General features: G+C 37.3%; 2 protein-coding genes across 2 annotated transcripts; both read right to left on the reverse strand.

The window, feature by feature from the left end:
* Positions 1-2,936: 2,936 nt before the first annotated feature.
* Positions 2,937-4,665, reverse strand: LOC143586503 (gibberellin receptor GID1B-like). The gene is made up of 2 exons (XM_077068044.1): positions 4,598-4,665; positions 2,937-4,384 (listed from the first exon to the last, which is right to left on the reverse strand). Exons 1-2 carry the CDS (start codon positions 4,634-4,636, stop codon positions 3,377-3,379), a joined length of 1,047 nt encoding a protein of 348 aa, XP_076924159.1. The 5' UTR covers positions 4,637-4,665; the 3' UTR covers positions 2,937-3,376.
* Positions 4,666-12,603: 7,938 nt separating this feature from the next.
* Positions 12,604-13,749, reverse strand: LOC143586507 (uncharacterized). Its single transcript, XM_077068047.1, has one exon. It carries the CDS (start codon positions 13,747-13,749, stop codon positions 12,604-12,606), a length of 1,146 nt encoding a protein of 381 aa, XP_076924162.1.
* Between the last annotated feature and the right edge of the window lie 11,603 nt (positions 13,750-25,352).

Here is a 25,352-nt window from a genome sequence, read left to right on the forward strand (position 1 = left end):
TAAAAACACGAAAATACTATTATTACCCCTTATATTTACTAATATGTTTTGTAATTTTTAGGTCTCGAACTTCTTGTATATTGAAGTATTCCTTATAGATTGCAATTTTTGGATGTTGTTTTAATTAGATGCTTAATTTTTAAACAATATGCGTTTTTTTCTCATGTTATAAGTTATAAAAATGTTTTAACTTTTTATTTATCTTTGTTAGTATGTGTGTGTTTTTGTATTTGAATTTACATAACAATTTAATGTCTCATAATTTATGTTAAATTATTCTTTTTTATATAAATATGACATTTGCATTTTACTAAATATATAATATATACATTAACCTAAAATATTTTCCAGTTTAAGGTTAAACATCCATTATAATACAAATTAATGGTTACATAATGTTATTTGAAGTTAAAAATCCGTCATTAAAAATATTCAAATATCAAAATACCATCAAGATTTTTTTTAAATTCCATTAAAATACAATTAATGGTTACACGATTCTAATTGAATTTGAATTCAATATTATATTATAATAATATGTTAATTATGTCAAAATGAATGCTTAAAATAAAACTCGCATTAAAGTTTTTAAATCTCAAAATACTTTATAGGTTAATATTTTTTTAATAATTCAATATTATATTAAAATATTTTAATTATGTCAAAAATGTTGCTTAAAATAAAACTCTCGGATCCGTAATTTATGCATACTTATGAGCATAATATTAGTAAAATGATAATATGATGACTATCTTTATATAATTCTTATCATAAAATTCATTCTTTCATTCCAAGGATCTACATAGAGATTTATAATTTTTTATAAGTTTATGAATTGTATTTGTACCTTTATTTCTCTTATTAACAATGCATTGAATTGATTTTGTAGTGATTTTAGTTTTCTTCTTTGTAAGTATAAAAAATTACAACACATTTCTTTCTATTTCGATGATTGTTTAATAAACAAAACTTTATGACTTCATATATCATGATGTTGTATTATTGATATATCTTTCTGGCTTCATGGTTTAAGTTAGAAAGATGTTTTAAGTTGGCATTTTACGTTATTTGTTGTTGTATGTTATTTTATTTTAATAAGAACAACAATGTAATACCTTATAATGAATTTAAAATTATTTGTTCTTATAAATATTACACTATCAATTCATTATTATTATTGTTATTATTATTCTTATCATTGTCGCTATATATATATATATATATATATACAATTTTCACGCGTATGATACAGTTAATAACCATTGAAAGATATTGAAATTTTACATAATTGTTTGAGTCTTCTTCTCCAATTCTTCCAACGTTATAAAAAATACGTTTTTTAATATGTGACAACATTTTGTTCTAAAAGTTATTTTTAGAAACATAAAATGTATAATGATATTGGTATGAATGTTTTGTTTTAAAATAAATTAAACATCAATGTTTGGTTTGCAAATTATAGTTTATAATTAATAGTGTATAAATGTATCAAAATCTTATTATAAAAGTCATAAATAAAAATCATTATATAATATAACTCAATTTACGTATTACATGATATATATATATATATATATATATATATATATATATATATATATATTTGTACTTTTATTATAACTTCCATCCGTTTGTAACACGGGCTTTCATTATTAAACAGTTATTATTTTAATGATATATTTAATTTGGATAATATTGTTTTTTAAAATTTTTTAGGTGGTGAAACAAAATGAGTTTTTTTGTTAGAATATTTGAAGAAGTTAATGGTGGTTTAATATAAAAGAACATGTTTAGATCTTTTTGTTGATGCTTTTTTTGTGGTTTGGTGTACACTAACTTATTGTAACTTAAAATTTTTAATATCTAGACATTGTAAATGATTAACGTTTTGATCCGAATGTTGAAGAAGTTTTGTGTGCTTGAATTTGTTATATAAATTTATTATGCTCAGTGACATGTTATTCCACCCGCGTGTTACGCGGGTATATACCCTAGTCATCATTAATTCAATTCCAAATTAAACAAACAATCAAACAATATCATTCAACAAATAAACGTTCACTATGAATAACAATTTATTTATTGTTTAACACGAATATCTAATTATTATTATTACACAAAATGATAACAAAGAAAATTTTAGGATTATTGTAATAATTATTCCTCTAATTCTGAAAATATACATTGATTAGCTTACGTAGTTCTTGGTGTGACCATTTGTCCACTTAAAATCATACATCATTAACATTGTTCTCGTACTTTACTTAATGTGCATCACGTCCAACAAATACTATGTAACATAACAAAATGTCCCATGAAATTGCCACATAACTAGAAATATCGCCTCTCACTCTTATTTGTCACAAAAGACTTTTTTGTTATCATGCAATATGCACAAGTAAAAAAAGATGATATATAGTTATATTCGTCATAGAAGACATTTTCCTGTTATATACCAGTGAAAAGTGAAAAGATGATGCATAAAAGTCAATCGCGTGAGACATGCATTTATGCTACAATGGAAATAAAAAGTTACATACATAAACGGAAATAAACAGTTATGCATCATCACATAACTAGTAGGCCTAATATTTATCCAACACTGCATACTACAAAAAAATAAAAATAAACAAATAATAAAAAATAAAAATCAAGCGGCAACTTTGCTAGTTTTCTAGCAGAGTTCACTAGTTTGAGTCTCGTTCTTATCAAAAAGTTTTGCGTGAGCCAAGATTTTTACCACAGCGAGTCTTCGAGAGATGGGTTTTCTTTTAAATTGGTGACGGAACAGGCTACCATGCGTTGTCTGTGACCCGCGCACGTAAAATTGTCTTTTGCCAATAAAACAAGACTATATCTGGGTGGTCGAGTTTTCTTGATCGTTCAATAATCTATAACTTCCTAAAAATATCTTTTCTTTGTAAAAGCCCCTCTTAAATTTGAGAAGAATAAAATAAGTGTAAGATACAATTAATTTAATACCACACATGTGACTACAGTAAAGTCGTCATAATGATAAGTTTAGGCCCAAATAACTTTTGGCGTATTAAAATCAAACACCTTCAGCTTCAACAAATCTTAACTCGGTTGGTACAAGATTCAAGATCAAACCATAAACCAACAAGATAATAAACGTTTATAACTATATACTTGTAATATAGATCAACAAAATGAAATAATACTTAGTACTATTACAAAAGACCACCATTGTTGTTCTTCAAAGTTAGCTTTTCCCTTAACAACCTAGTAAAACCTTCAATTTATGCAGGGATTATAATCCAACAAACACGAAACGATCGGTTCAATCTCACAAGATAATTAGTACTAATAGTAATTAATAATGTTAGACGACTGTGTTATCGCTTCGTCACGTTCTTCACTCGCTTCTAACAAAGTTCCTCATTTCCTCCATCAACGTGTAGAAATGCTCGTTATTCGGCAAAAAATAAAACCCGATCGTCGCTTTCTCCAAATACAAAAGCTTAACATCATGCCCGGACTCACGCAACCCGTCCACATACGCCAATTGCCAATCTTGAACAAGATCCAAACCCGCAACCACCACAAGACTTTTCGGAAAGTCAACACCCGCGAGACTCGAGCCACGAGGACCAAAAATGTTACACGCGGGGTGATCTCTATCCTCGCCTTTGGGCAAAAACGCACGCCAATACCAATCCCTATCTTGTAACTTAACAAAATATTTCCCATCAAGTTTCTTCTCGGATTCGGTCCGTTCTTCACCACCGAACAACGGGTGTAATAATATGTTCCCGAGCACTTCCACCCCGGAAACCGCAGCCCGATGAGCCACGTGGTGTGCTATATTACCACCGGAGCTATCACCGGCTAAATAAACATGAACTTTGGACTCTTTACCACTCACAAGCCATGATCTTGAATGAACCCATTTCAAGGCTTCCCACCCATCCTCATAAGCACAAGGATACCGGTGCTCCGGCGACCGGCGGTAGTTAACGGAAACCACCACACCTTGAACAAGTCCGGTAAGTCTCCGGCAAAAAGTATCATAAATAGCACTATTAGCAGACGAATGTGTAAAGCTTCCACCATGGAAGAAAATAATAACCGGAACGACTTCCGTTGTGCTAAGCGGTTTCTCAAGCTCTATAATTCCGGCACCGAGTTGCCTGCCGGAATCATCTTCCGGCGAAGCACATCTGTAAATCCGGTTCAGTAGGCTGGTTGACCGGTCAACGACGTCGAAAGAGTACACACCGTCCACCGGAACCGTGTTGGCGGAGACTTTCCGTTCGAGAAACTCGGCTAACTCCCGGTTGAACGTGCCGTCCGGTCTCCGGAGCATATTATACGCTAGCTTGAAATTTGAGATTAAGATCCATGTGTGTAACGGAACAACTTTCTACAAAAAAAAAATTAATTATTTTTCAGTTTTCACACAAAATTATGGGTTTTTTAGTCAACAAAAAAAATAGAAATAAACTTATAAAATAAACGTCAATCAAAAAACACAAACAATCAACAAAAGAAAGTTAACCATTTTGGGAGGAACATAACAAGCAAAAACAAAAGGAGCCAGAGAAAGAAAACAGATCACAATAATAATAATATTCACCTTAGCTTCATTTGCGTTGATTTCGTTACTACCCGCCATCACAAACACAAAATTAAACAAACCCCTTTCGTTTTCCAGTCAATTTTCGCGGCAGTTTCAAGAAACAAGAACAAACCCTAAAAGGCTAAAACCTGCAAGTTTTATATTTTATATTTTATAAACTGTGTTTGTAACTTGAGTGAATTTAAGAAGGAATAATAATAATAATAATAAGAGGAAAGAAGAGAAACCCAGAAGTAAAAATAGAGAGAGAAAGAGAGAATTTAAGGGGGGTGATGAACGACGGTGGTGGACGGAGGCGACAAAGCAGGCGGCCGAAATAAACTTTTGCAAGTGGGGCCCACTATTATTATTATTATAGTAATGTAATCTTGATTTTATGGTATTGTTACAAATTCAACCCTTGGTGTTTAGTCTTAATTGCTTTTTTGGACACTTGCTTTAATAAAAACAAATGTAATTATAACAACTCCACCAAAGTCTCCTTTCTTTTGTCTTGTATTACTTAATTCATTGCGTCTTCACAAAATTCTTTCCCACTAGCCTTTATTTTTAGATAACTTATTGTGTGGTATAATATAAAATCAATTTATGCGTCGAAATGGTAAGAATGGCATAAATGTTTTATCAATCTTGTTAGTTGAGAGAGATAACGTATGCTTTATTAAAAATTTATAAACTTCACAAAAAATCTAGGTTTTTTTTTTGAATGGTCAAGTACACTTCAACTTGTAACACTTTAAAGTGCCACCAGTTTGATTTTGTATCCATGAGTAGGCTCTTCATGAGTTGAGTCGAACTCTGGTGGGTTAGAGCTCGAGCTTGAAAATGAACAAGCCTAAAATTGAGCCGGTTTGGCTTAGATCGTTTTAAATCAAGTATTTTTCTTTAGTTTAATTATAAGTTTTTATCGAGCGAGTTATGAGCTTAGCTATGAGCCGTGAGCTTTTCTAGCTAGTTTTATACATAACATCTAAACACAAATATAACATAATACCAAATGCATTAAAAAAATTCAACATACTAAATGCTTGATTTGTGTAGAGCCAACAGGCGCATCACTCTTATAACATATTTAACCGCTTCAGTGATGGATGAAACATACCAACCAAAGTACTAAACGTATAATTGTTCTATAATCTATAGCGAGAACTACATCTTGAAGTTACAGGTTGTATTAAAGAATGCACTAGGTTTAATCTCTCCATGTTTTCAAGTATACCACTGTCAATTTAAGAATATATGTCTATTTAAAAAAATAGTAAAAAAGAAGCAAACACACCATTCATCAAAATGTTCAATTTTATAAGATCAAAATTCCTAAAATCTAGCACGTTTAACTTTGAACTTCTCCCCTCACGGCCAATATATATGTCTAAAATGTGTTAGTGACATTTGAGACATGGTATTTCTTATAAACTTGGCATCTCTTCTATCTACGACCGGTGTATGATTTAACTAGAGTGTTACACCTCATAACCACTAACCCAAAGTTGGTAAGCATTAAACTCAAACACATGTATTCTTTGCTACATCATATCTTTAACCTCTTAGGCTTTTTAATCCTAGATTCCTAGTCCATATTCCATAAAAGAAAATGTCAATAGCAGACTTTGAGGGGCATAGAAGATGTTAGATGTATGTGTCACATGGACAATATAAAATCTCTCTTTAGCAAGTTCAAGTGTACCGACGTACGTAAAACAATTGCCTATATGTTCCTTTTTGTTGTAATCATTAGATTCACCAACTAAATTATAAACATATAATCGCCAACTTCTTTAAAAACCAACAAGCATCAGTTGTAGCATATAGTCGAATTCTAATCGCTCTCTTTATAACACTATCTTGCTTATGAAGAGCAATTGCGGTAGATTAAGTTTGATTAGCAGACTATAACATACTTTAAGTGTTTTAGTGTGAACGCTATTAGTATTCTTGATACATTGATACATGTGGATAGTTGGGGAATAACTTATGACCGATGTGGTGAGTAATTCAATGAGATATGAACATGGATGGTAAAGAGTGGCACATCAACAAAATATCAACTACCCCAACTTTTCATGGTATGTTGAATATTTTAAACGAGTCAAGTCGAGCCTGGCCTTGTATGAAGCTGAAGATCTTCTTGGTTCGATCCCATTGTATAAAGTTGAAGCTCTAAACAAACAAATAAAAACATACACCGATGAATTTTCACTCATGCAAAAGCGATGAGTGAAATGAAGGGAAAACGTGCCCCAATCCTAGGAGATAGATGGTAGCTTCGATTGAGAAACGTATAAACTCTATACGTGTGTAATTCTTTAAACTCAAGTTCTGATGACACCTGACTCATCTGTTATTTATTAATGTTTAATATTTTTTATTCATACGTGTAATTATTTTTATGTATATATATTTAATACTAATTTTGTTTAACGTTTAGTTACTTTTATTATTATTAATGTATAATATTATTTTATTATATTATATTAAAAATGTTTATTATATCTATATAAATAATATAGATAACTTAACTGTGAAAGTCACCGGTTGAAAAAAAAAATGTTTGTTATATCTATATAAATAATATATTATGTTGTTTAGGTTCATTTGTTTATTAAATAAACTCCAACTTTGCTCGAGTTTAGGGTTTAGGGTTTAGGGTTGATTATTTATAAGCCACGATGGCCGAGACATAAGTTATGTCTTGAGGGGTAATTAAGAAAAATAAAATATTTTATGCATCAGCTTATTCACTAGCGTGTGTTGCTGACGTATTTTCAAATTGTTTTACAGGTAACGAATGATAGACGTGCTTGAAAAATCGAAGTCATCAATAGGTGATCTGATGGCTCAGATCATTTTTGTTAAATATTAACTTAAATGGTGGTTTATATAAACAAATGCATATAATGTAAACATTAAATGGGTATTATAAATCCCGTGTTTTGATTATGTAATTATTAATATTTTAATCTACGCTAATATTTACGCAAATAACCCGTAACTCTGATTTGATTACAAAAAAGGTACCAAATGATTTTATTTTCTCTTTCTTTCATTTACACCACTTAAGAAAGCATTAAAAATTATAAATGATGAATAGTGTTTCTCCATATTTATTCATGAACCGTAACTTTCCGTTATCCTATATTTAAAACCACTTTCAAATACTCCATACAATATAAAGAATACCCTCGCATAAATAAGGTTGTGAATGCTTAATAGTTGGGTTGTAGTTCTAGGATATGCTGCATTGTTGCTCTATTTAGTTGTGTCTTGTACTCTTGTACTTTAAAGTCAAGACAAAGCTATTATTTGAAGTATATCAATGCTTCATTCATCCAATAAAAACTTACGTGAGGCTAAATCTTATTTTGAGACAATATAAGTACGTTTTCACGTAAAATTAAAGTGTTTAAAATTAACAAATATTATTGGAAAATTAAAGTCCTCTTGTTTGATGGTCGTGTTACACTTATCTAGTCGTTTTGAGTAGTTCCCGTCATGCTTTTTTCAATTTTACAAAAGGATAGCAGCGCAACTTGTTGCCCGCTTGTCTTCTATTTCAATGTAATCACTGCTATATGTAAATCCATTTTACAAAGCGTAAATCAATGAGGTGTTTTCTCTAGAGTGGTAGTGAGTACCACAACATGATTCATTGAGCAAAATGGAGTTCACTTAAAGCCACAATAAGAAATGGTGGCTTATGTCAAGTGTAGTGGGTGATGTTTGGGGGCGAAATGAGGTGACTTAGGGCTAGAACACCTCCCTCCCCTCGGAGATTTGGGGCGGGGGCGGATTCTTTTTATCGCCTAAACTTTGAGAAAATAATAATATTTTATTATTTTGACCGTTTGACAACGGTACAAAATAAAAAAATAATAATAATTAAAACAATATATTATATATCTATATAAACATATACCTTCTTCTCCATTTCATATCATTCTTTTTCATTTCACATCTATAAACATAAACCTTCTTAAAAAAATCTAACAAAATGAATCCTACAAACACCTCGAACCAACCGACACTCGTGGAACTCGCCGCTACCATGAAAGAAATCATCAAAAAACACAAAAAGTGTGTCGAGGAACTCAACGATGCCATGAGAGAAACCGACAAACAACACGAAAAGATTGCCCAAATGTTGGAATTGCGGGAAATGAGTGAAGAATACAAATCCCTCAAAGATGTCGGGTTACACGAAGAGGCCGCATTATTGCAACGACAACGAATGAAAAAAATGCGCGAATATTATGGATATTAGTATTTTATTTAGTTATGTTTTTTAATATTTTTAGTTATGTAATTTTTTTTAATTTTAATGCATTATTAGTTATGTTTTTTAAGTTTTTTGTATTTCTTTTTAATTTTAATGCATTTTTATCTAATTATTTAAATAATTTGGTTTTTATTTGTTTAGTTTAGTTATAAAAAGAAAATAATAAAAAAAGAAACTGTGAGCCCAACTTGTAGCCCTACACCATTACACCCCAAAAACAAATTTTCGCTTCTTGCTGACTAGACGCCACATGTCACAATTCGCCCCCAATTATAGTCCATCCACTACACATAGCATTAGTTATCAACTCACTTTGAGAATCAAACCTTGGTATTCTTTTGAAAATGTGTTGGAAAGCAAATATAGAGTCAAATAAACCTTGGTTTAAATCCAAGTACCTTGGTTATTCATCATTTAACACGCATTGCTAACGTTTTGCAGTTCCTATAATCTTTGAATACGAAAATAATTTTTAATACATTATTAAAAAAAAAAGATTTACATCATAAAATTGTGCATTTGGTTTGTGTAAAATTGAGACAGTTATTGATAACGAAACTAAAAATTAGGATTGTCGCCGGTAATATTGTTAGTTAGAATTAAAATTGATCATGGTTAATTTTTTTAGAACGACGACTTCATAGTATTTAGGCTACCGTACTCTTCGAATTTGGATAGCTCCGATGTCCCACTCTAGCCAGACTATTCTGTCTTAACCATGCCCACGCTAACTTCAGAGTTTGACACGGATTCTTCGAAAACCATAATAGTTTGGATAAATAAAATCAAAATTTTCTAACAATAATAAAGGACACGTGGTTTGTCGTTTAGCATGTATTTTGTCCGTCAATATCGTCGTTTTCTATTACGCAGGATGGGATTTTGATTTTGACGTTCGCTTTGTTGTCTACTTCACGCAAAATCTCTTTTCCACGTGTCACTTCTGAGGGAGGGCTTCTCTACCCGATGGTCCAACTTACTCACCTGTACCCCCTCATTCCTTCCATCCCAGACGTCCTTCAACCTACGGGGCCTTTACATCCACGGTTACAGAGATTACAACGCGTCACCATTCTAACACTTTAATCTAACCATTATTTTTTTTTTTGAACCAGCAGCAACTTTCATTAAAAAACGAACCAAACCACCAAGAAAAAAACCCAGCAAGAAACTGGGCCACAACTCCAAACAACAATAACAAAGCAACAGAAAAACAAGCTTACAAATCTACACTATGACCACTACCCAGCTGAAACTCTGACCACCTTCTCCAATCCGCCATAGAACACTTGGACCGATTAGATAACCACAAGAAAGCTAAGTCCTTAATATCTTCCACCACTTTGTAGATCGAACTGACCTTCCCCTCAAAAAGTTTGTCGTTTCTAAAAACCCAAATCCTCCAAAACGTAGCGAACACGGTCACCAAAATTGCTTCTTTCTTTTCCGGCGAACAAGACCAATTTAGAAAGGCTTTCAACACATCTATAACTCCATTTATGCTTCCACCTACAGAGATTTTTATCCAGAGACATAAGTGGGACCATATTGCCCTCGCAAACGGGCACCGAACTAAAATATGATCTGCATCTTCAACCTGCCCACAGTTGGTACATAAGAGATTGCCAAGCGATACTCCTCTAGAGAATAAAGCCGATTTGGACGCGATGTTTCCTTCGATGGCCCTCCAAATAAAAATTGACACTTTACTCGGCACCGTCTTTAACCAAAGGAATGAATACTCAGGATAAGTAACTCCCTTAGCAGCCTCCAAATCCTTCCGAATAGTCTTAACCTCGAACGGATTTCCCGATTCTTGTTTCCAAACCCACCTGTGAAGCTCGTTGGATATCGAAAAATTTTCCAATGTATTTAAGAGATGTTGTAATTGGGTTCTCTCTTCGTTCGAAGAAGGAATCCTTCTCCATCTCCATTTCCAACACAAATCCGCGCCAGAAGAGTCAAAGCAATCACTAACTTTTGCTTTTTTAGAAACCACTAGGTTAAAGATGTTCGGGAAGAGATCACAAAACGGACCCATCCCCCTCCAGTTGTCTGCCCAGAATTGAACTTTAACTCCAGATCCCAACAGGCACCGAAACAAAGAATGAATATCCAGCCCATATTTAGCAAACTCTTTGTCCAAAGAAGCAATAGTTTTCCAAACACCAGCTATCGATTTCTTAATCGGAACAGTCTTGTACCATCGTGCGTTGCCATGCAATGCTTCTATTACCGGTATCCAGATCTGATGCTCTTCGTTTTTCAACCTCAACCACCATTTGCTGAGGAGAGCAAGATTCAGATCTTTGATTGATCCTACACCCAAACCACCACTACTTTTAGCAACTAAAATACGATCCCAAGCCACCCATTTAATTTTATTTTGGAGCCCCGCTCCTCCCCACAAAAATCTTCTTCGGATCCCTTCCATAGTTTTGATGACCTTCTCCGGTGCTTTAAAAAGAGAAAGATAATAAGTCGGTAAACTCCCGAGCACCACTTTAAGCAAAGTTAGTCTTCCTGCTAAAGAGAGAGCTCTAGCCTTCCACAAGGAAAGTTTAGCTTGAAATTTATCCAACACCGGTTTCCAATGAATAACCCTATTCATATTGGCTCCGACTGGAAGACCAAGATACGAAAACGGGAAGGACCCGGCCCGACACCGCAACACCGACGCCATAGAATCGATCTCATGATCCGAAACGCCAATACCGAAAACCCGACTTTTCGCCATGTTAACCTTTAAACCAGTTATAAGAGAGAAAATCCGAAGGATTCTACTCAGGTTTAAAATGTTTTGTTCCGACCAACACCCTAAAAAGATGGCGTCATCCGCAAAGAAAAGATGAGACATAACTGGGCCGTTACAAGGCAACTTTACCCCCTCGAAAACCCCAGTGGCAACTGCCCTTTCCATAAGCTTGTTAAGAATCTCCATGCCCATCAGAAATAGGCACGGGACCCTTACACATGTCGAACTCGGTCGAAGGTGACCCATTTAACAAAACCGAAGCCTTACAAGAATAGAGAATCCCAAGGATCCAATTCTTCCACCTAGATGGAAAACCCATATGAGTCATCACCGAGAGGAGACATTTCCAATTAATCGTGTCGTACGCCTTCTCAAAATCCACTTTAAAAATCAAGAACCGTTTACCACTTTTTTTCCCCCACGTGACCACTTCATTAAGAATAAGAGGCCCGTCAAGGATATTTCTACCTTCCACAAAAGCCATTTGGACCGGGGAAACCAAGCCACCAATGATTGGTTTTAATCTGTTAAGCAAAACTTTACTAACCACTTTATGAACGACCCCAATGAGAGAAATCGGCCTGAAATCGCCCCAACTTTGAGGGTCACGCTTCTTTGGTATGAGAGTCAAAAACGATGACCCTGCGCCTCTTGGAATAGACCCATGTGCATAAAAGTGGCCAAAAAAATCTACAAACAGTGGACGAAAATAGGCCCAATAGAATCTGATAAACTCCAAAGTAAATCCATCCGGACCGGGTGACTTATCACCACCACACTCCCACACCGCCCTCTTTATTTCGTCAACAATAAACGACTCGATAAGAGAAGATGAGCTCACCGGATCCAAGACATTAAAGCCGATATTACTAATAAGAGGCCTAACTTGAATTGGCTCCTTAACATTTGCTCCAAAATGAGCGACCGCAGCCACTTTAAGGTCTACAGGATCCGTCACCCACACACCATCCATCATAAGACCACTAATACGATTCGATGCTTTTCGACAATTAACAACCCCATGAAAATAAGCCGTATTATCGTCTCCCTTAGAAATCCATTTAACTTTAGCTTTCTGGCGAGGTCTTTGCATTTTTTCTGTTCCCATATACTGATAATTCTTTTACTCTCCACTCTAAGCAATTTCTCATCCATAGACAAAGACCTCGCTTCTGCATGTTCCTCCAATACAGAGAGCATTGAGACAGCTCTTTTGAACTCTAATAATTCAGCCTCATTTGCCTTGGACCTCCATTCTTTGATCTTTTCTTTTAAACGTTTTAGAATACAACTCAAAGCCTTATCAGGACCAGCACCGCCTACCCCTTCTGAGAAAACCGAAGCCACTACCTCGTCAAGATTATTATTTCCGAGCCATGAATTAAAAAAACGAAACGGAGCCACTCCAAAATGGATAGCCGAAGTAATTAAGATGAGCGGACAATGGTCTGAATGAAGTCTTGGAAGCGCTTTTAAAGTCGCGTCTGGCCACGAATTTAGAAAAGACTCGTTAACTAATACCCTATCAAGTTTGCTCAACTTCTCCCCATCTTCCGACATGTAAGTAAACCTCCTCCCCCCCCCCATAGAATACTCTTCCAAATCCGCACGACTAATAAAATTGTTAAACGCTAAAGCACTATTAGGGTCAAAAACCGAATTAAACCGTTCGTCTGGAGACCTAACATCGTTAAAATCGCCAAGAAAGATCCATAAACCATCAAAATTGCTTTTAAGATCTACTAGCGAATTCCACAGGTTCCTCCGAAGACCCAAATCATTTGGCGCATAAACGTTTACTATACAACAGAGGCTTTCAACTCCTTTAATGTTACCCACTGTAAGGATAAAATTTCTATTTGTTGTAACATGGGTGACAGAAAAGAGAGCCGGATTCCACATAGAAACCAGCCCGCCTGACCTCCCGATAGCATCAACGACCGCCCATTCAAACTCATTGTTTCCCCAAAATTTTCCCATATGGTTTCTCGAAACCGCAACCTTTTGAGTTTCTTGAACCCCGAAAAAGTCAACCCTGTTTTCCCGAATAATCTGGTTAATCCAAGCCGGTTTTCCAGCCACACCAACCCCCCTAACGTTAACAGATAAGAAATTCATTTGGAAGGATTTACCTCCATATCACCACGAACCAATAAACTGACCTGGTCTTCATATTCATTAAGATTAACCCCAAGTTCAACACCTAAGCGAACTGTCTTAAGAGTTTCACTAGGAATGCAGTTTCCCACTAGCCTCACCGACCTCAACTCCTGGCCCATCTTCAATCACATTCTCTACTACCACAAAAGGGGACTGACATACAGGTTGACCAGCCGTCCTAGGAATGCAGTTTCCCATTCAAGACTCTGAAGAGATGTCATCATCACTAGCGCCTAATGATGTGGACTTTTCATTTTCTTCACGCCCTCCTAGAATTACTTTACCAGGAGGTTGACCACCGTAAACCACCTCCGGCGATCCATTTTTAGCCAACAAGCCACCCTCCGCCGTTGAGAATTTATGGTTTTGTAAATGAGAAGAATGTTTAATATCAAGAAACTTAGGCACCCATAAGACATCGATTTCCGACACCCAGACTCGAGATGATAGATTGTTCCAAACCAGAGTGAATGAATCATTAATTGTCACACCCCGACTAGGTAGTTGCGGAAGCATAAAACGGGAATCTAACAGATAATACTGGTATCAACAACATTGTTTATAAAGAAATTCACAAACTAATTTACATCATATTACATGGGTTGGTACTATGTTTACAAACTAGATAAGAATCACATAACCGGTTTACGAGCTTTTTATTTAATATTATATATCTGCGTCTATTCACAACTATTCAATTCTCCTTTTAACACCAAGCACGTAAGCAAATCATTCCACTTTTGCTTTACCTGAAAAGCATGTAAAAACGGGTCAACTACGTTGTAACATCCCGAAATTTCTAAAGTAATATTTAATATATTATTTTGTCGGGTGAAATAAACGAGTTAGTAGAACGATAATAATAATAATAGCAAAATATGAAGACTTAGTATGATAGTTAAATGGGATTAGATAGGAACCAAATGGAAATATGGGCCTTCGGTCCATGGGCTTAAGGGAGTATAAATACCCCCTTAAACCCCAATCCTTTCCATTCCATCCATTTATCTATCCTAATCTCTACACACTCCAAAACACACACAACCCGAACCAAGATCCAAAGGCGAGGACCCGAGCTCGTTGGTGCTAGATCGTCGTGACGAACCAAAGCAACAAGACCAGCTCGTGTTCGTAGTTCGACTCATTTACGGTACGTTTATATCGAGAACATGTTCGTTTAGGTTTGGATTAGTATAGAAATGATAGATCGGTGTTTGTATGGTAAAAACGAATCCTACAAAGCTAAACTTACTGAAAATGGTTAAGATTTGATGGGTTAATCGATTGATAAAAGAACCCGTAACCTATATGCCTAAATCGCACCCCTTAAACATCGATGTTAGGCCGATTTGATGGTTGGGGTTTGTAGGCGCTGGTCAGACAATTCCGTGGATACCTAAATCGAGTTATTTGGTTAAGAAACGAAGAGGATTAAGGACGAACAGTAGCTGCAGCCGACAACTTCGCCTGCAAGCTAAGTTCGCCTGATGAACTTCGCCTACAAAGCTAAGTTCGCCTGATGACAACTTCGCCTAAAAGCTAAGTTCGCCTGATGACAACTTCGCCTAAAAGCTAAGTTCGCCTGATGACAACTTCGCCTAAAAGTTAAGTTCGCCTGATGACAACTTCGCCTAAAGCTAAGTTCGCCTGATGACAACTTCGCCTAAAGCTAAGTTCGCCTAAGGTTTAACTTCGCCTAAAGCTAAGTTCGCCTAAGGTTTAACTTCGCCTAGAGTCAAGTTCGATTAGAAAATAAATTAAAACGATAAGTAAAAGTAATCTAATACTAGGCCACCAGATTAAATCAGGCGAGTATTGATACGTGTAACTTATACAGTCAGCCGAGCTCAGTTAAAGAAGGGATTTACAACTATCGGAGGAAGAAGCAGAGTTCAGGTGAGTTTCTAGCCCCATTTCCTTGTTATGTTTTCGGGGCTGTGTGCATACTCGATGTGAAGTGTGAATACACTTACTTTAAGTGGTAAGTGTATGCTATAGATGTTATACGAGGTATATATTTTATAATGCTTGTCGGTACGTGAACGATATTCGGATATTGCACGTATCGCCAAGGATAGTAAATTCCAAGTGGTTGATAGTGTGTATGAATGCTATGATGTGACTTGTTTATTACGTAAATACTGAACTGATATGAAGTGTGATATAGGCAGGTAGAGGTAGAGTGTGTTAGAAGTGGCAAGAGTCTAGTAAGGGTGTTAGTGGCATAACGTGAGCGCGTGATAGGGAAAGCCTGTACGTGCCATCGTTATTATGTGTGTATGATTGTTGATGTGACTTGCTTATTATGTAAATGATATGAAGCGTGTTGTAGACAAGTAGAGGTATAGCGTGTTAGAAGTGGCAAGAGTCTAGTAAGGGTGTTAGTGGCATAACGTGAGCGCGTGATAGGGAAAGCCTGTACGTGCCATCGTTATTATGTGTGTATGATTGTTGATGTGACTTGCTTATTATGTAAATGATATGAAGCGTGTTGTAGACAAGTAGAGGTAGAGCGTGTTAGAAGTGGCAAGAGTCTAGTAAGAGTGTTAGTGGCATAACGATAGTACGTGGTAGGGTAAGCCTATACGTGCCTTCGTTATTAAAGTGGCAAAGTGGCATAACGTTTTACGTTATTAAAGTGTCAAAGTGGCATAACGTTATACGTTATTAAAGTGGCAAAGTGGCATAACGTTTTACGTTATTAAAGTGGCAAAGTGGCATAACGTTATACGTTATTAAAGTGGCAAAGTGGCATAACGTTATACGTTATTAAAGTGGCAAAGTGGCAAGGTGGTAGGTGTAAATAAGAGGCTAAGTGGTAAGGTAAGCAGGTTAGATAGTGGACTACGTGTCTTCGGAAACGTATATGATGCATGTAGTGGTTGTATGATAAGTTGCTTGATTAACTAGAACTCACTCAGCGTAGTTGACTTTTAGTATGCACGCAGATGATCAGACCAAAGAACTAGCATGAGGATGGCACATGGCATGGATTGAACGGCTGGCATCTTAAGATGGAAGAAAAGATGTTTTAAATATAATGATTTGTTTTATAGTATCAGAGAAGAGATTGAATGTTTTGTAACGAATGCTTCAAGTAAACTTTTCCGCGAAAGTTTTAATTAACTCTGCTTGCAAGAACTGTGTTTATGAGTAAATCCGACGATAACGTAAGGCTGCCGGGTTCGGGGCCTTACATACGTCTAGTTGGTGAGTTTCAAGTTTTACGAGTATCAACGAAATCAGTATACGAGTTCGTAAAGTTTACAATGTGTATGTGTACATGTATGTGTATGATGTATTATACTAAGCCACAAGTGAAACCGAAACGAGCTAAAACACATGGCCACCCCTGCCCATGCACTCCCGTTGGCATTTAACAGCCACTTTGCCCCAAGTATGTACTATGTCTAACACCACATAGCAGTATGTAATAAGTTTTAATGACAATGTGCAACTGGGTTAACATGTTCCAGCATACCCCACCGGCCCTGTCAGTTGGGTTTGTCAAACCGATAGTACTATCCACACGTCACCGGCACGAAGTTAATCACTTGTGTTTGTGGGGACTTGTCAAGTGTTAGTACTTAGATAATCCACATCATCACACGTTTTCAAGTATATAAGTATATGTAAACATGCTTTCCACTCCAAAAGTTCGTAAAACAGTTTAGAAAGTGGGGGTCGTGAAACTCACCTTAATGTTGTTCGAGCTGGTGGTACGTATCGGTAACTAGAATGTCTCGATTATAGCTTGACTCTCATAACCGGTATCGTACTGTTAATACTAGTACAGTGTTTTAACCAAATCGGGCTGTATAACTAGTCTGGGTATAGCTGTTAGGTCCAGAACATGACCATAGTCTTAAATTGTGACGTTGTATACTATGAAATGATTAAAACTGGATTTGGCTCAGTTTCACCGTTCCCCGAGCCTAGCCAAGTTTATCGTTTATGCGTTTCGGGATTAGGTATGATCACATAAACTTAAGTAAACATATTGATTGATAAAACGATTTAATTTATGAAAGAATTTTGAAGTTTCGATATCTGGTTTGATCGCAGGGTTTGTTTCCGTTTTCACACGGATTTGATTATACAAAACGCGTACAATCCATCCGAATTGTTCGGAATTCTCGTAAAAAGTTCGTTTTTATCAAATTCATCTAAACCTATGATATTTGACCACTTTTGATATTTTGACGTACCAGTCAGTCCGTTAAACATCAAACTGCCGGTTTCGTTAAAACAATAATAATTTAAATCTTTGATTAATCATAACTAAATATGTACTTATATATAAATTATGTAAATTTTTGTAAAAATACATTAAAATATGGAGAATTTAATAAAAATATTTCCAGAAATTTGATGATTAATTATTTATTTATAAAAATTCATTTAAAAGGTTATAATCGTGTAATAAATGGTCCGTTTATATCAAACGACCTCCGAAAAATGCGATAATTTTTAAAAATGGCCTCAATGTTATTACATAGCCCCTGAAAAATCTCCAGAACCTAACTTTTTTGACAAAATGCCTTTTTGTGCGTTTTTCGGCTGTTAAAATTCGGTTAAATCATAATTGCACAAACCATACTTAGGAATTTCCAATGATCTCCAAACTTTACCAGTGATCTTACCATCACATATTAATCTCCAAAACCAAATTTCATAATTTTTCAATATGTTTAGCTATTTTTCCCAAATAAACGCTCATAAACGGAAATAAATTCACCAAATATTCTCCGTTTATCGAAAAATTACCAAATTTGAACAGGGACTCATTTATATGATCCCTAATGTCCCTGAAATTTTCACAAGCTAAAAAAAAGAACGTCACAACCTAATACTAAACAGCCCTTAAACGAGTGTTACGGGTTTACCTTGTCGGTTTTCGATGAGTTTTGCTAGCTTAAACGAGTTTCCGGGTCTCGGGTTGCAAACTCAGTGTATCTACATATCATATAACATCAAACCAAGCATAAATCATCCATTGAACAACCTTGTTGACTAGGTTTTCGGTTTTGGTATCAAACCGGACTTTCAAACCGTAAAAACGTTGTATTCATGTTCTAATCCGTGTTTTTGACCAAAAATCAATATGTTTCTGCTTTGTAGACATGTTTAACATCAAAACATGATTTTACTTGATTTTTATGATTTTTGGATGGTTAAACATGTTTAAAACTAAACAAGACTTAATTTTCTATGTTTAAACCATGTAAATTAATTATGAAATCATTGAAAATTAATGATTACCTCTAATGTTTTTTTCAGAATTTCATTGAGGACAATCTGGCCAGAACTTTGTAGAATGGTCTTTTGAGAAATTATCTAAGTTTATAATATTTAGTAAACTAAGGAAGGATGTGGAATTGGGTGCCCATGGGGCGGTCACAATTAGGGGGGCCCCAATGGGTCCCTTTCTGGGCCCACTTTTCCTTGGTTTACGTGCCATACATGAAATCTCGGTTTCCAATTTGGTTCGGGCTCGGTTTTTCGCGAGAAAATTAAATTGGGTGCGAGAAATAGCGCAAAAACGTTCGTTTTTCGATTCATTTTTGCAAAATAATAAAAACATATTAAAAGGCTGTAAAAACCCACAATATTTTCACGGAATGCTTAGAACATGTCATATAAGTGTTTTATAAATCTTTTTCGGCTTAACGGATGCTACAATGCTCGTTTTGATGTTAACGATTGCGTTTAAACTTATAGCGTATCGATAAACGAAACATTTTTCGTTTAAAGAGTTTTAAACGTATCGGGCCCTAAATATCCATATGTTAGCCTCTATAATATATATATATAACTCGTATATGACCCCTCAATATATATACGGGCCATAATCGGTATTGGTCGGTTACTCATTTAAGCACTACGAATTAACTGATTTATCGTTTACTCGCTACGTAGTAAATAAAGTATACCACATTTTGTCACGAATGTCACATTAATCCTATCCCCTAAATTTACTTTCACCGCCCCGTGATCGTAAGAGAGGTTTCCATCTCCCAACCCGGCATCAGAACCGAGAAGAACCACTCCATACCTCCTCGCTATGAGATCAAACACCTCTTTATCCCATAGCTGAATAGGAACCCCCTGAATACGAAGCTAAGCAACCCTATCATAAGCAATTTATTGATCAGTCCACAACTCCAGGGATGATTCAGACCAATCTGGTTTCCTGTTATCCAAAAACTCCACCGCATGTTCATTCGTTTCAAAGGAGAGCAAAACCTTCAACCCCCATATGTATCTAATTTCCAACATTCCTTGAACCTTAAAGGCTTTGAAAACATCTTTCATATTACTTAAAACATCCAGACTTCTCGCCTCCCTAACCAAAGAGACCTTTCTCCAAGAGCACCCAGTAAGGTCCAGAGGATTATTGCTAAGGATGATCTGCTGACAAGCACGAGCAACAGAGGTGGTTTCTCTTTTACCATAGAGAAAAGCTTCCTTGTAAGATCTAGAAGGATCATTCCTTGACCCAAGCTCCTTTTGCCCTACATGCACTTTGGTCTTCGGCCCACCTTCCGATGATTTTACCGGCTCATTAGAGCGGGGGGGTTCAGACACCTTCTTACCGTCCCTGTCGAATAAAGCCAGGTTCGCATACACCTTTAAACCTCCAAAGCGGAGATTGTTTAGAGCTTTTAGCATAACCTCACAGTCTCTAACTCTGATGAACTTCATGAACCCGAATCTTCCTCCTAGTTTGTCTCTTTTTCTCGGAACAAATACATCCACAACATGACCTAGATGTAACACCCCGACCAAAGGCGGATTATACATCGGGGCGCCACATATTGTTTCATTACTCGTGACACTATTGGGTGTCAATATTTAATAAATACATTCGTTCGCGCACGCGCAAAGCAAACACAAATATAAATCAACATAAATCAATATATTATAAATCATAATATCCGAACAGCAATAACTTGTCTTGATACATTTTAATCTAGGTCAAAAATAAAGAAAACTTCCTACGTGTCCACAAGCTCCAAAACAGCTACTGCAAACCTGAACATGTGTTAAAATAAACGTCAAACACTTGCGTGTTGGTGAGAAATCAAGTTTAATACAATACATAGATAACAATAAATCTGCGCGCAACACGTGTATGTCTGGTGTTTAACAAGGGTGCAATCAGATTGTGATCAAGCCTAGATAGATCATAGCTCATAGTTCATAGTTCAATCCGTGCTCCCAATTGAGCACAAAAACGAGAAAACATCTGTGCAAGTGTAAACAAAGAAAACCGTAAACGATAGGTCTCCCGTGTTCATCTAATGGATCCATGAAAACTTCGGAATAGGCCGAACAAAGCGGTTAATGATACACACATACAAATAAACAGCCAAGTAAACGTCCTCAACACATGGGATACTGCGCGACTAAAGTTCATAAACAAGTTTAAGACTCTAAGTTTGTATGAACACATGAACATCCCAAAACATTTAAAAGCAAAAAGGGATTAGGTACGAGATTACTCACTTGATAAAGATGCGATGATAGATAAAGCAAGAACCAACTTTAAACAAGCACAAGTTAACCTATAAATAAGATTATTGTTTTAATGATTTGTTTTAAGTCTTGATTATAAGTTAGCATAATTAATAAGTAAATTATTATATATAACATATATACATTACCGGAGAAGCAGGGCAGAACGGAGGGGAAGACGGAGGCAGAGAGGGAGGCGGCAGAGAGCAAGGAAAACAGGAGAGAGTAAGTGTTTGTGTGTGTAGTGTTAAGAAAAATAATACTATATATAGGCAAACCCTAGGGGACACAAACCCTAGAAAAGATCTCCAAAAGTAAAAGAAAAGATATCAACAGTAAAAAGTTCTGAAAAGTAAAGATATCAAAAGATATGGTAGCAGGGAAAAAGAGAAAAAGGCTGACAGGATTCAGAAAAAGGCAAGGGAGAGGACAGATAAAGTACTGGTCAAGCATGGCAAAAGCAGATTCTCAAAAGATTATGTCAGTCACTTTATCTGTCAACCAATGGGGTTGGTGCGCATGCTGCGCCGAAAGCAACTTTTCAGACATAAAGCAGATTAGGTCAACAGCTCAAAAGATAAGACAACTCAAAAGCAACGGCTAGATTAAACAGAAGAAAACTCAAAAGGGTTTAGCGCGAGAAGGCTAAGGCGCGAAGGCAGACACAGAAGGTCAAGAGAGCGCGAGCGCGAAGGCAGACAGAACTATCCTTAACGCGTCGCGGGAAGAATCACATTTCTTAGCGCGCCGCGGGAGGAACTAAAATTCCTAGCGCGCCGCGGGAAGAACTATAATTCTTCGCGCGTCGAGGGATGAACTACGATTCTTAGCGCGCTGCGAGAAGAACTACAAATCCTTAGCGCGTCGCGGGAAGAACTATCGTTCTTAGCGCGCTGCGAGAAGAATTACAATTCTTAGCGCGCTGCGAGAAGAGTTCGTCTCGCGAATCGCTGTACAGGTGGTCTTCACGCAGGATTCCTTGTAGGGGTCTGGCGCGTGGAGCTGCGCAGACAACCTTAGGCGGGAAGGAACAAAGGACAAGCAAAGAGTTAGAAGAAAAAGAGGGAAACAAGGCGTAAGGGCGGGACGGCGACAAGAGGGAAAAGAAGGCGGAAAGAGAGAAGGAGAGGGACGGGACGGCGGAAAGAAAGAGAGAGAGGCGGGAAGGAAAATATATATATTATTATTAAAAATTAAAGTATAAGTATAAATAAATACTAAATCATAAAAGAAAGAGATCGGATAAGGGAAACGGGTACCTGGGTCGGGTCGGATCGGGTCAGATGTCACAGTCTCCCCTACTTTAAGAAATTTCGTCCCGAAATTTATCTCGAAGTAGGTTGCGCAGAGAACAGGTGCGGGTACTTGATCTTCATTTGATCTTCCCTTTCCCATGTGAACTCGGCTCCGCGCTTGGACTCCCAGCGAACTTTCACGATAGGGATACGACTGCGCTTGGTTTGCTTAACCTCGCGATCCATAATCTCAACAGGCTTCTCAACGAAATGCATAGTTTCATCAACTTGAACTTCATCAAGTGGAATGTGAAGGTTCTCGTCAGCTAAACACTTCTTGAGATTGGATACATGGAACGTTGGATGCACATTACTGAGCGCGGGCGGCAGGTCAAGTCTGTAGGCAACTTTTCCCACACGCGCGAGAATCTTGAATGGACCAACATATCGAGGAGCAAGCTTACCTTTCTTCCCAAAGCGGACAACACCTTTCCAGGGCGACACTTTGAGGAGAACAAGATCACCAACTTGAAATTCGAGAGGCTTCCGCCTACGATCTGCGTAACTCTTCTGTCGGCTTCTGGCAGTCAGCAGATGATCACGGATCTTGGCGATTTTATCGGTTGTCTCTTGAACAAGTTCGGGTCCTGTGATTTGAGCTTCACCCACTTCGCTCCAACAAATCGGGGAGCGGCATTTACGACCGTAAAGTGCTTCAAATGGGGCCCTACCGATACTGGAATGATAGCTGTTATTATAAGAGAACTCAATCAAAGGCAGGTGTGAATCCCAATTACCTCCAAAATCAAGAACACAAGATCGGAGCATATCCTCAAGAGTTTGAATAGTTCGCTCAGACTGACCGTCAGTCTGAGGATGATATGCCGTACTCATGTCCAAGCGAGTTCCTAGTGCAGATTGGAGAGATTTCCAAAAGCGAGATATAAAACGGCCATCGCGATCGGATATGATGCTCAAAGGAGTACCATGGCGGCAGACAATTTCCTTGACATAAAGCTGCGCGAGTTGCTCAACACGGTAGTTTTCACGAATGGGCAGGAAGTGAGCAGACTTAGTCAATCGATCCACTATTACCCAAATGCTATCATGTTTGCTTGCTGTCAAAGGTAACTTGGTAATAAAGTCCATCGCTACACATTCCCATTTCCACGTAGGAATTTCTGGTTGTTCGAGCAAACCAGATGGGCGTTGGTGTTCAGCTTTTACTTTAGAACAAGTCAGGCATCTAGCTACGAACACAGCAATATCCTTCTTCATACCGGGCCACCAATAAGTAATGCGCAAATCCTTGTACATCTTATCAGCGCCAGGATGAATAGAATACCGAGATTTGTGCGCTTCACTCAGGATATCAGCGCGAAGATTCTCATCAAAGGGAATCCAGATGCGATTGAGATAGCAGAGAATTCCACTCAGATTGGGCACAAAATGCGCTTCCGCGCCACACGCTAACTCGGCGCGAAGGTTACCATTTCTGATGGATGCGCGCTGCGCGTCACGAATACGCGATTCAAGGTTGCTTTGAATCGGCGCGAAGTGAAGCTGCGTGCGCGGCAAAATACAGTTAAGCTGGCAGGGTTTTCGGCTGAGCGCATCGGCTACCACATTAGCCTTACCAGGATGATACCGGATCTCACAATCGTAATCGCTGATGAGTTCGTTCCATCGGCGTTGTCTCATGTTAAGTTCCTTCTGATCAAAGATATGCTGAAGGCTTTTATGGTCAGTGTAGAGGATACACTTAGTACCATAAAGGTAGTGTCTCCAGATCTTCAAGGCAAAAACAACTGCACCAAGTTCGAGATCGTGAGTTGTATAATTCTTTTCGTGAACCTTGAGTTGCCTTGATGTGTAAGCGATAACCTTGCCTCGTTGCATAAGAACACAACCGAGACCTTGGTTGGATGCATCGCAATACACGACAAAATCATCATTACCCTCAGGTAGCGCAAGAACAGGAGCTTCACACAACAAACGCTTGAGCGTTAGAAAGGCTTCTTCTTGCTTCGAGCCCCAAATATATGGTTTACCTTTGTGCGTTAGAGCTGTTAAAGGCAAAGCGATCTTCGAGAAGTTCGAAATGAAGCGCCGGTAATAACCAGCTAAGCCCAGAAAGGAACGGATCTCGGAAGGAGAGGATGGCGTAATCCAGTTCTTGATTGCTTCAATCTTGGATGGGTCGACATGGATACCCATCTTGTTTACAACATGACCAAGAAACTGTACTTCATCAGACCAAAATTCACACTTGGAAAGCTTAGCATAGAGTTGTTCAGCTCTAAGCTTTTGCAATACCAATCGGAGATGTTGCTCATGCTCGGCCTTGGTCTTAGAATACACCAGAACATCATCGATAAACACAATCACGAATTTATCCAAGAAGGGCCTACACACCCGATTCATTAGATCCATGAAAACGGCGGGTGCGTTGGTTAAACCGAAGGACATGACCAAGAATTCAAAATGGCCATAACGAGTTCGAAAAGCAGTCTTCGGAACATCTTCATCGCGGATGCGCAACTGGTGATAACCAGAGCGGAGATCAATCTTCGAGAAACAAGAGGCACCTTGGAGTTGATCAAAGAGGTCGTCAATACGCGGTAAGGGATACCGGTTTTTAATGGTGAGTTTGTTCAACTCGCGGTAATCAATACACATGCGAAACGATCCATCTTTCTTTTTAACAAACAACACCGGAGCACCCCAGGGCGAAGAGCTAGGGCGAATGAATCCTTTAGCAGTCAACTCTTGAAGTTGGCTTGCCAATTCTTGCATCTCAGCGGGCGC

Source organism: Bidens hawaiensis, unplaced genomic scaffold, assembly GCF_021521415.1.
Source record: "Bidens hawaiensis isolate Kalapana, Puna unplaced genomic scaffold, B.hawaiensis_p1.1 tig00034685_1, whole genome shotgun sequence".
NCBI lineage: Eukaryota > Viridiplantae > Streptophyta > Magnoliopsida > Asterales > Asteraceae > Bidens > Bidens hawaiensis.

What these genes read in the sequence shown, in the direction of transcription:
- LOC143586507 (XM_077068047.1), bottom strand. Translation starts at nt 13,749, where the DNA reads ATGAATTTCTTATCTGTTAACGTTAGGGGGGTTGGTGTGGCTGGAAAA.
- LOC143586503 (XM_077068044.1), bottom strand. Translation starts at nt 4,636, where the DNA reads ATGGCGGGTAGTAACGAAATCAACGCAAATGAAGCTAAG. An exon ending in TCAACGCAAATGAAGCTAAG is followed by an intron (nt 4,385 to 4,597) that starts GTGAATATTATT and finishes TTTTTTTTGTAG; the next exon opens with AAAGTTGTTCCGTTACACAC.